The 12,111-nt window shown below is 35.0% G+C and overlaps 1 protein-coding gene across 3 annotated transcripts in view; it reads right to left on the bottom strand.

Moving 5' to 3' along the window:
- The window catches only part of slc5a10 (solute carrier family 5 member 10), a 35,600-nt gene extending 29,396 nt beyond the window's left edge, over positions 1 to 6,204 (bottom strand). For 2 of the 3 annotated variants that reach the window (XR_010896800.1, XM_067405130.1), the window contains exons 1-5: positions 5,610 to 5,793; positions 5,019 to 5,090; positions 3,153 to 3,257; positions 2,047 to 2,106; positions 748 to 852 (exon numbers count right to left, since the gene is read on the bottom strand). Coding sequence is in view for 2 of the 3 variants with exons in the window: in XM_067405130.1 (XP_067261231.1) it covers positions 748 to 852; positions 2,047 to 2,106; positions 3,153 to 3,257; positions 5,019 to 5,090; positions 5,610 to 5,720 (453 nt within the window). In the remaining variant the exon portion in view is untranslated. Of the gene's footprint in view, positions 1 to 747; positions 853 to 2,046; positions 2,107 to 3,152; positions 3,258 to 5,018; positions 5,091 to 5,609; positions 5,794 to 6,184 lie in introns of those variants that run through there. The other variant, XM_067405132.1, reaches the window with a different exon arrangement.
- Between the last annotated feature and the right edge of the window lie 5,907 nt (positions 6,205 to 12,111).

The raw sequence follows: 12,111 nt of genomic DNA, 5'->3' as shown, positions 1-12,111 counted from the left end.
GGTATTGTGGGTAATTGCTAAGGTTTTTTATGTTAATGGAACAGTCAATGTTTTTTTTTTTTTTTTAAATCTTGTGTTGGGCGACACCATTCTAAAGTTTTTGGTCGGTACGATTTTTAAAAATGTATTTGAAAGAAGTTTCTAATGCTCATAAAGGCTGCATTTATTTGATTCGATTTTTTTTATTATGGAGAACGAGAAATAACTTTTTTAAGGATTCTTTGATGAACAGAAAGTTCAAAAAAAGTTTAAAATAGAAGACTTTTGTAACATTATAATGTCTTTACCATCACTTTCGATCAATTTAATATGTCCTTGTTAAATAAAATTAAAAAAATTAATTCCTTTAAAAAAGATCTTACTGACCCCAAACTTTTGAATGGTAGTTTTAACACTTAATTCTCTTAATATCATTTAATACACGCACTTAATACTCTTATGACAAATAATGCTTGTTAAGTGCCAAAGTTTGATAGGCACACCTAGCATTAATGGTTTATTAGCAAGCCAACAAGGCAGCACGAACATTTGGGTGTGAGTGTTTTTTATGCCTACAGTGAAAAACAGATGTTGAAACAGCTAAACTACATTCTCTTTCACAACACATTCCTTGGGTGCAGAAACATGCCAGCACAGCAATACAGGACTCAATAAGTGAAGCCTTTGTAGATTAATGTTTAACTTCTAGCTTTGTGAAAATGAGACAGCAAAAAACATGAGTGAATGTATGTGAGATTTCGTGCTCACTGAGATCTTGGTAAACACAGACAGCATCAAACTGAGAGCTGACAAGTACATGCGAATTCGCTCTCCTCCAAACCGCCGACCCAGATACTCTGGCATTGTGACAATCTGAGAGAGAGAGAGAGAGAGAGAGAGAGGAAGTGCAGAGGGAATGGCACGATCTAAGCAAATTTACAGGCAAATCTGGGAAAGTAGCACATGTGGTGAGTTTGTGTGTGAGAGAAAGAGACTGTAAGTCTGTAGTACATGTGGCAGCATTAAAGGTGCCCTAGATTCAAAAATTGAATTTACCTCAGCATAGTTAAATAACAAGAGTTCATTACATGGAAATGACATACAGTGAGTCTCAAACTCCATTGTTTCCTCCTTCTTATATAAATCTCATTTGTTTAAAAGACCTCCGAAGAACAGGCGAATCTCAACATAACACCGACTGTTACATAACAGTCGGGATCATTAATATGTATGACCCCAATATTTGCTTATGCCAGCCCATGATCCCAACATTATGAAAGGCATTAGACAAGGGCAGCCAGTTAACGTCTGGATCTGCACAGCTGAATCATCAGTCTAGGTAAGCAAGCAAGAACAATAGTGAAAAATGGCAGATGGAGCAATAATAACTGACATGATCCATGATATCATGATATTTTTAGTGATATTTGTAAATTGTCTTTCTAAATGTTTCGTTAGCATGTTGCTAATGTACTGTTAAATGTGGTTAAAGTTACCATTGTTTCTTACTGTATTCACAGAGACAAGAGCCGTCGCTATTTTCATTATTAAACACTTGCAGTCTGTATAATGCATAAACACAACTTAATTCTTTATAAATCTCTCCAACAGTGTGTAATGTTAGCTTTAGCCACGGAGCACTATCAAACTCATTCAGAATCAATGTAAACATCAAAATAAACACTGTACTTACGCGATTAGACATGCTGCATGACAAACACTTTGTAAAGATCCATTTTGAGGGTTATATTAGCTGTGTGAACTTTGTTTATGCTGTTTAAGGCAAGCGCGAGCTCTTGGGGTGTGGAGCACCAGATTTAAAGGGCCACACACCCTGAATCAGCTCATTTCTAATTATGCCCCAAAATAGGCAGTTAAAAAAATGAATAAAAAAAAAAATCTATGGGGTATTTTGAGCTGAAACTTCACAGACACATTCAGGGGACACCTTAGACTTATATTACATCTTTTAAAAAAAGGGCACCTTTAAATAAGTTCTGAATTATTAATTCACATACTGTATAGCTCAGCAGGCACATCAGTATGAACAGAAAGTCTAAAACTCACCCCAGAAGACACATAAACTGGGACAAAGACCCAGGCAAGAGCCAACAGGACATAAGTTGCCTAACAGAGAAAGAAGGTGTTAGAGCACTGTGAAAAATCTATTTCTTCTTTGGCATTTATTTATTTTCCTGTAAAGCATCTGTTTTTACAACAAGATCAGTTTACTTGAGGAGCAAAACTGCATGAGATATTACATTGTGTTTTGGACTGTACAATGGCCCTAAAAGGTATTAAGACATCTATTTTTATATTATGAGATATATTATAATGTTTTATTATTAGATTTGGAAAAGTTTTGCTTGTAACGAGTATTTGTGCTATCTTTCTTTAAAAAAAATGCCATTTGGTATGATATTTTATAATCTAATGACAATCAAACAGCTTAAAGTTAGTTCACTCAAAAAGGAAAATGATATGTTGGATAAAATTCAAACTGTTTACATCCATATAATGAAAATTAATGGGGTCCAAAATGACATTGGACCCCATTTACTTTCATTGTATGGGGGGAAAAACACTAAGAAATATTTTATAGAAGAAGGTAAATCATACAGGTTTGGAACGACATGAAGATGAATGAATAATGACAGAGCTTTCATTTTTGGGTGAACTATAGCTTTAAGTGCAATTAAAGTGTCAAAATACATTTTGGTCAAAGTCTTTTTTTTTTTATTGAGTTGTCTTAATTTATTCAGATGCATCAGATTTTGTTTAGGTTGCTTATTTTATTTAGTTTGCTCACTTTTCTACAAATTTGGACAACGTACAAATAAAAAGACAAAATACTATTCAAGTCTTATTTATTTGTATTCCTCTTTTATTCCTCAGGTACATTTGTCTTGTTGTAAGAATCTTCAAATATTTTTACTGACAGTCTAGAGTCTAGACAATAACTAAGAACAGCATTTTCAGCACCCATAATGTTGATTTAAGACAGAAGCTGGTCTTTTTCTCCCCCTAGTGCTGATCGAATGCTGGTGCATTTATATGAACTGCTAAATTTGTTGTGTTAAAAGTAATGATCAATAACGAATTATGACTAATAAATATTTTGCACTTGTTTAGAGTAAATAGGAAACGAGGCATTAAAAAATGATGTCACTCACATTCCATTCAAATCCAGCGACAGCGATCCCTCCTGCTGCTCCTGTCCCAGCCAGGCCGATGAACAGTCCTGAACCCTCACTGCTGGCAAACAGAGATGCACCAATCTGCACCCATTCAGACTACATATTAGTGCAATTCTCAGGATGGACAACATAAAACAAACTTGATTTACAACAAAAAGCTTCACACTTAATATTTGCAACATAGTTGACATGACATGCCAGGCAGTGTCTGTTATTACTGTTATTACTATTTATTACTAAATTATTACATTTTGTTACCCCACATTTTTGAATGGCACAACACTGATAATAATAAGGTGCACATTTACATGACAACAATGTACTGAAATGGAAAAGTTTTTCCTTTGCTTTTTTCGCATAGACAACATTGTCAAAACTATCCTCTTTCACATGGATCCACAAAAGCAGCTAAATGCATGTCATGCAAGTAGTTGCCGATGCCACTTTGTAAAGAAAGAAATACTACACGCCTATAAACTGAACATGTAATACGCATGCACATGACGTCACAGTTTTCACAAATTCACATTTCTTCTTCAGTAGTTTACACGAAGATGATAATGGTATCGTTTTCAAAAACTTGCACTTTGAAATCTACATTCAAAAGTTTGTTTTCAGGCCACCAAAACACCATTGTTGAGTAACTGTACGGCCAAAATGCATAAAAAGTTTCCTGTTTTTATACTAGTTGAAAATGGTTTTATGTAAACAGCCCTAATGTTTCTTAAGCTGCAAATCAGCATATTAGGGGTCGTTTACGTTTTCAACTAAAATCTTTTTGGCCATTCTGAAAAAGGATTCAAAGTGCAGGTTATGATGCTGTCATCATTACAAAAACCCGAATTTGTGAAAATGTTGATGTCATGCACATGCAATTTATGTTTTCAGTCTATATGTGCATTGTGTTTCTTTACAAAGTGACATCGCCATCTACTGGCCTGGCAGGCAGTGTTGCCAAGTCTGCGGTTTTCCTGCAGAATTGGGCTACTTTTACACTTTTGCCGCAGGTTGTTTTTCATGTCCTTGGGTTGAATCGACCCAAAATAATGTGATATTTACCCCCTGGAATGTTAATTTTACCAGAGGAGCCCCACCAAAAATGTGAATTTTACCCCCTGGAAAGTGATTTTTACCATGAGACCCCCCTGAAATGCGATTAGGCTAGTTTTGAGAAGCAATTGGGTGGGTTTTGTTGTGAAAATTGTTGTTGTGTAAACATACCCTTGAAATGATTTCTGAAGGAACATGTGACTCTGAACTGTAATACGGTGAACGTGTGTGTGTGTGTGTATAGCTATATAGTTGTACATTAGTGCAAAGTGATTTAATTTTACCCAATAATGCATAACATGCATGTTGTGCCTCTATTTTTTTTTTTTTTTTTTTTTAATAATCATTTATTGGTTGGTGTATTATTTTTATAATGTACAAGATTCTTTTCTACGTATATATTAGATTTTTACTTAAAATCTTTTTTTTTTTTTTTTGTTGCTTATTTGTACATTTAGATTTGGTTTTGTGGTTTGACTTTTGGACACCACTGTATATAAATACTGATCTAAAATCTGGATGTTGAAAATAAGTATTTTCATGTCCATGTTATTTTTCAAATACCTATTAAAAAAAAGAAACTTTTTCCAACATTGTAATAAAACTTGAGGTCACTTTTATTGAGGTCACTTTTATCATATCAGCCATATAGTTTACATTATTGTACTGCTTTTTAGGTTATAAAGGTTGTAAAAAATGTATCTGCTCATTATCAGGCTATAACCATAGTTAATTCTGGTAAATGTACGTTCATTACTTCAGTTGGGTCAGTTTACATTAATTATCACTTACCGGCCACCAAGCCATGTCTCTGCCAGCCAGAAAATATCCACTTAGTGTGTTTCGACTCACTCTGCAAGATGACTGAAACACACATAATAGTTTATCCGAACTTCAGATATTGTATTACCCACTTTACCATCTCAGATAATGTTAGAATAATGTTATATTTTAAGTAATGTTTTCTTTCTGATTCCACAGTTTACATTCACGTTCTTAAACACAACAGAAAATATGTTAACAATGCATTAACTAACATTAACTAACGACGAGCAAAACTTTTGTTCCAGTATTTAATAAAGTTTGTTAAAATTAATTAGGCCTAATTCAAATACAACTGTTCATTGTTAGTTCATATCAAGTCCATTAAATAATATTGACAGATACAACTTTCAATTTTAATAACGTATTAGTAAATGTTGAAATTGGCATTAAACAAGAATAAATAAATGCTTTAGAGGTATATTTCATTGTTTCATCATGTTACCAAATGTAGTTAACTAATGTTAACAAATGGTAAGTGATAACAAATATTAAAATAATAATAATGTTTGTTACAGTTAACACACACACATAATTATGCAATACATGAATGCATCTCACCCATATTCCAACTGCGACGTTCAATAAAAAATATGCTCCGATTACAATGATATCAGATACGCTGAAAGACTGGGAAAGGGCGAAATATTTAGTGGTAGAGTTAGACTCCATGTCCTGCCTTCACACACACTACACACAGACTAACACGACAAGACAAAGAGGCTAAAAAGACACAAGGTGTTCCGGGCAGTCAGCTCCGTGTTTGAATTGATCATTAAACACATCAGTTTAATGAAGCAAACTTGCATGAAAACAACAAGGCAGAGGAAATACATCCCTGAAGACACACAAAACCTGCTGCTTGCTGTGGTTTCAGAGACTTACACATGCACCTGCTCATAGAGACAAACACACACACACTCACTCACTCACATACACATGCTTAGACGTATAATCAGAGCATTTAGACGTGTAATCTAACTAACCTAATGTGACTGTCAGAGTCTAAAAAACATCCCTAGACACACTTAACAAAGTAAATCATTTACTTAAACACCCACTGGTGCTACCCATTAACACACACACATGCACTAACCATTAGCATCAATCTTACACATGGACATAAGTATACTCACTTGCGATACCTTTAGTGTTTGGGGTCACTGTTCACATCAGCAGTACTTTATTTGACAGAGTGGCAGGAGTATTTACAATCTAATTTCTTTGAAAATGCATCACAATTGACACAAGATAAAGTTAATTAGTAAAGAAAACTGCATATCAGGAAGCATTTAGTTCAAATTGAGAAATACTGTCTGATGAAATAATAATGTCTTTGGCTGACTTCTGTATTTCAGAGTATTTCTTTATAGTATATCATATTATTTTGGCCTTAGCAGTCTTAAATGATGGCAGCGTATACGGTTCCAGTGACTTTTTGTCTCTTATTGAAATGGGCATCTTCGGTCAAAAATGACTGAAAACTTTTACATTTTGAAATTTTATTTTATTTTTTGCTTCATTGGAAAAGGATGAAACTCTGTGACTTTTGTCGCATTAGATATGTGAACACAAAAACTGACATAAAAATATGAAAACGCAGAGAAACTTTTGGTGGTACAAATCAGCCACTGTGCAGAAAAAAAGTGCACAGCAATGAAGGGATGACGCTCTAAAATTTCAAGAGTGCAAAATAGACACATCCCCTCCCCATCCCCCTATCCCCACATGTATACTGTATATATGAACTAGCACAACTATAACACAGAGCAATTTTGCAAATGTATGAAATAAAATCAATAATTCAGCCACAAAGCAGTAAAAAAAAAAAAAAAAAAAAAAAAAAAAAAATGGCAAGGAATTGGTTTCACTTTAAAATATCCACACCCACTCAAACACAACACACTCACATAGACAAATGCGGAGACACACACAAAATGCTACACACAAATGAACTGGTGTGGCTGTAACAATATGGTAAAACTGAGCCAAAAGACTCAAATAAGAAGTTGAAATCAGATCACTTAGATTTATTAAGCTGTGATAAAGCATACCTTTTCTTTTTGGTTACATTTTCATAGAATTTTGATGTTATATGTAACAAAAAAATTCTCCTCTGTGTTCAGGCTTGACTGTAGTAAAATTAATGCAAAAACTGACACTTGAAATCAACACTTCAAAAAAAAAAAAAAAAAAAAAAAAATCTAAATCTTGACAAAAAGTAGTCTTTGAGAATGTTTGAGTGTAAATCCAAATCCACAGCTTAATAAAAATAAGTATGTATGTCTATAAACACTAGATCATTTATAAGCCTCTTTATATTGAATATATTGAAATATATAGGAATCTAGTGGTTACACAATGGCATTACAAAAGTTATTTTTTTACTTCCACCAGATGGCACTAATCTACCTTCACAAAGTTGGATTTTTAAAGGGTTAGTTTACCCAAAAAATGAAAATAATGTCATTTATTACTCAAACTCATGCCGTTCCACACTCGTAAGACCTTCATTAATCTTCGGAACACAAATTAAGATATTTTTGTTGAAACCCATTGACTCAGTGAGGCCTCTATAGCCAGCAATGACATTTCCTCTCTCAAGATCCATTAATGTACTAAAAACATATTTAAATCAGTTCATGTGAGTACAGTGGTTCAATATTAATATTATAAAGAGACAAGAATATTTTTGGTGCGCCAAAAAAACAAAATAACAACTTATTTAGTGATGGACGATTTCAAAACACTGCTTCAGGAAGTTGCCAAACTGCTGAAATCACGTGACTTTGGCGCTCCGAACCGCTGATTCGACACGCTGATTCATTATGCTCTGAAGCTCCCTGAAGCAGTGTTTTGACATCAGCCATCACTATAAGGCGTTATTTTGTTTTTTTTGGCGCACCAAAAATATTCTCGTCGCTTTATAATATTAGAAACCATCTGGATGCATTACGCTACATTACACTATCATGCTGAAAAACGAAGAGTGCCTTTACTCTAGCAATCCTTTCCCTTGATATTTACCTTCTGGAAGGGTTTAGTTCCAGCCCCAGTCAACACACCTGCTGAATTTGTTGTTTCAGTTGTGTTTAATTACAATTGGAGCTAATCTCAGCAGGAAGGCACATCTCCAGGCGTAAACTGTTGGTGAACTAGTGATTAAGGTTCTGGACGGCAAACGCAAATGTAGCAGATTCCAGGTTAGTCAGAGCCAGGAACTGGTAGGAGGGGAATCAAGTTATATAATAAGTTTTACCTCACAAATAACTGAGTATAAATTTAGTCACTGCAGTCCTTAAAAATGACTGTGCAAAATAAGTACAGAACGACCAAATTACCCACTGAATGATGTGGGTTAGAATGGAGCCCAAATTAGACATCTGCTCTGGTTTTGCTGACACCCTTAGGGAGTAATGTATCGTATCACAGACTTTTAATTGTAAGATTGTCACCAAAATTATGGCTGAAATGACAGAGATAGAGAGGAAGAGAGCGATTAAATTATATGATAATAATCAGAGCTGAATGGCTATCAGTGTCTGAGGGCCAACAATGAGATTTAAAGAAATTCATTCTTTCTTTATCTGTTCATCTGTTGCTATAACTATACTGTTTCTTTTTCTGTTTTTTAACCTTGTCACATTGTGGTCACTGTCATTGTATGCTTGTGTTATATTATGGGAACTTATTTTGAAATATTCCCTTTTGTGTTCAACTGGAGAAAAGAAGGTCGGATTTGGAACAATTATGGGTGAGTATCCTAAACAATGACTGAATTTTTTTGTATGGTATGTTCAATTAACAGTGTGCATCTTCCCTCCTTCTTGTGCCTTTGGCTCAGTGTACACGGTCAGTATCTACCCCACAAAAATTTGTCCTGTAACCTTTCTCCTCAAAAACACACTCGTTCACACACAAACACAACATGCACAGCTTTCCTCCCTTTTATCTGTCAGGCTCATGGGAAAGGGTCTATTTAGTCACGCCCCCTGATTGATGCAGCACCATCAATTTAACCAAGCAACCTCTCTCTCTTTCACACACACACACACACACACACACTGTGGCAAGCTGCTTTAACATTTATTCCAGTAATGTGTTTTTTATGTTAATAGGACTTACTTATAGCATGTGACTAGTATTCTGTTTTTAATTAGTCACTAAAAAAAATTCAGGAGACACATTACTGCAATTTACATAAATACATGGTTGCTTGCAAATTCTAATGTATTGATTTAATTCAACCTTTTCCGTAAAAATTTATGGTTACCATTGTGCAGAAGAGTATAGTGCACATGCATGGTTAGGTTGTCGGTGGCTACATGAAGGTATACTGTACAATAACTCTATGAGAAATGTTATAACGTCTTTGGCAAGTAATGTTTTATTTGTTAATTATATTTATATGTTAAATAAGTTAGTATGTGTTATGTTAGCTGTTGATTTTAATTGAAATAAATAAGCTTAATTAGTTCCAGGACCACAACTCGGTTACAAACCCGATTCCAAAAAAGTTGGGACACTGTACAAATTGTGAATAAAAAAGGAATGCAAAACTTTACAAATCTCATAAACTTATATTTTATTCACAAAAGAATATAGATAACATATCAAATGTTGAAAATGAGACATATTGGAATGTCATGCCAAATATTGGCTCATTTTGGATTTCATGAGAGCTACACATTCCAAAAAAGTTGTGACAGGTAGCATTAAGAGGCCGGAAAAGTTAAATGTACATATAAGGAACAGTTGGAGGACCAATTTGCAACTTATTAGGTCAATTGGCAACATGATTGGGTATAAAAAGAGCCTCTCAGAGAGGCAGTGTCTCTCAGAAGTCAAGATGGGCAGAGGATCACCAATTCCCCCAATGCTGCGGAGAAAAACAGTGGAGCAATATCAGAAAGGAGTTTCTCAGAGAAAAATTGCAAAGAGTTTGAAGTTATCATCATCTACAGTGCATAATATCATCCAAAGATTCAGAGAATCTGGAACAATCTCTGTGCGTAAGGGTCAAGGCCGGAAAACCATACTGGATGCCCGTGATCTTCCGGCCCTTAGACGGCACTGCATCACATACAGGAATGCTACTGTAATGAAAATCACAACATGGGCTCAGGAATACTTCCAGAAAACATTGTCGGTGAACACAATCCACAGTGCCATTCGCCGTTGCCGGCTAAAACTCTATAGGTCAAAAAAGAAGCCATATCTAAACATGATCCAGAAGCGCAGGCATTTTCTCTGGGCCAAGGCTCATTTAAAATGGACTGTGGCAAAGTGGAAAACTGTTCTGTGGTCAGACGAATCAAAATTTGAAGTTCTTTTTGGAAAACTGGGATGCCATGTCATCCGGACTAAAGAGGACAAGGACAACACAAGTTGTTATCAGCGCTCAGTTCAGAAGCCTGCATCTCTGATGGTATGGGGTTGCATGAGTGCGTGTGGCATGGGCAGCTTACACATCTGGAAAGGCACCATCAATGCTGAAAGGTATATCCAAGTTCTAGAATAACATACAGTATGCTCCCATCCAGACGTCGTCTCTTTCAGGGAAGACCTTGCATTTTCCAACATGACAATGCCAGACCCCATACTGCATCAATTACAACATCATGGCTGCGTAGAAGAAGGATCCGGGTACTGAAACGGCCAGCCTGCAGTCCAGATCTTTCACCCATAGAAAACATTTGGCACATCATAAAGAGGAAGATGCGACAAAGAAGACCTAAGACAGTTGAGAAACTAGAAGCCTGTATTAGACAAGAATGGGACAACATTCCTATTCCTAAACTTGAGCAACTTGTCTCCTCAGTCCCCAGATGTTTGCAGACTGTTATAAAAAGAAGAGGGGATGCCACACAGTGGTAAACATGGCCTTGTAACAACTTTTTTGAGATGTGTTGATGCCATGAAATTTAAAATCAACTTATTTTTCCCTCAAAATGATACATTTTCTCAGTTTAAACATTTGATATGTCATCTATGTTGTATTCTGAATAAAATATTGAAATATGAAACTTCCACATCATTGCATTCTGTTTTTATTCACAATTTGTACACAATTTGTATAATCGCGCGTGATATTCATCCCGGTGTGTACAGGCCTTAACAATGCTCATCACTGGCAGAATGAGTGAGCTGGCCAATCAAATCAAAGAAGGCGGGGCTAACTGTTCACAGAAGATGAGTGCGAATTCCAATGCAACGCTTTTGTTTTAGCAGTGAAAGAGTATGTAGCTAAACATTTAATATTTGACGACCGTTTTATGATTGAAATATTCAGTGACTGACAATAATATCCAGTGATGCAAACTACTCAACACAAACACGCTATTATTTGATTAATATATGATTAACGTAATTCATAACTGAATGTGACAAGACAAGAAATGTTTTGCATTTTTTAAATATTAGACATACAAATAAGAGTGAATATATATATATATATATATATATATATATATATATATATATATATATATATATATATATATATATATATATATATATATAATTGCAAATAGTTAAAATTTTTAAAGTTTAAAGTTTAATTCCTTTTAATTAAAAAATGACCTCCTCCACCCGTTACTGCCTTGCTTCCAGCTAGCATTTTTTGTTGGTACCTAGTTGTAGTTTTACTAAGAATCTATTCAAGTTTTTCTAGTACTAATTAAATAAAGATCTACATCTATTAGAAAATAATGTTTTTATATGGTAAAACTTAAAAATATTATTCACTATTTTGTACTAGTATTAAAAAGTAGCTTGCATATAGTAACAACATTTACACCAGTGTTTTAAAGAATAAATGTTAAAACAGCTTGCCATACATACACAGATACACACACACACACACACACACACACACACACATACATGCGCACATGAGAAAGCGACAGCGGATTACAACCTCCAGCGCCCGCGCGCACATCTGCCTGGATGTTTACGTAATATATACAGTCTCTCTACGAGCTTCGGGTCAAAGAGACGCCTTCCGTTTTGATTTACACAACATCTGATATTTTTGTATCGAGCCATGTCACCGTGCGTAAAT

Source organism: Chanodichthys erythropterus, chromosome 12 (assembly GCF_024489055.1).
Source record: "Chanodichthys erythropterus isolate Z2021 chromosome 12, ASM2448905v1, whole genome shotgun sequence".
NCBI classification, from domain to species: domain Eukaryota; kingdom Metazoa; phylum Chordata; class Actinopteri; order Cypriniformes; family Xenocyprididae; genus Chanodichthys; species Chanodichthys erythropterus.
This window is presented reverse-complemented; position numbering and strand designations above follow the sequence as displayed.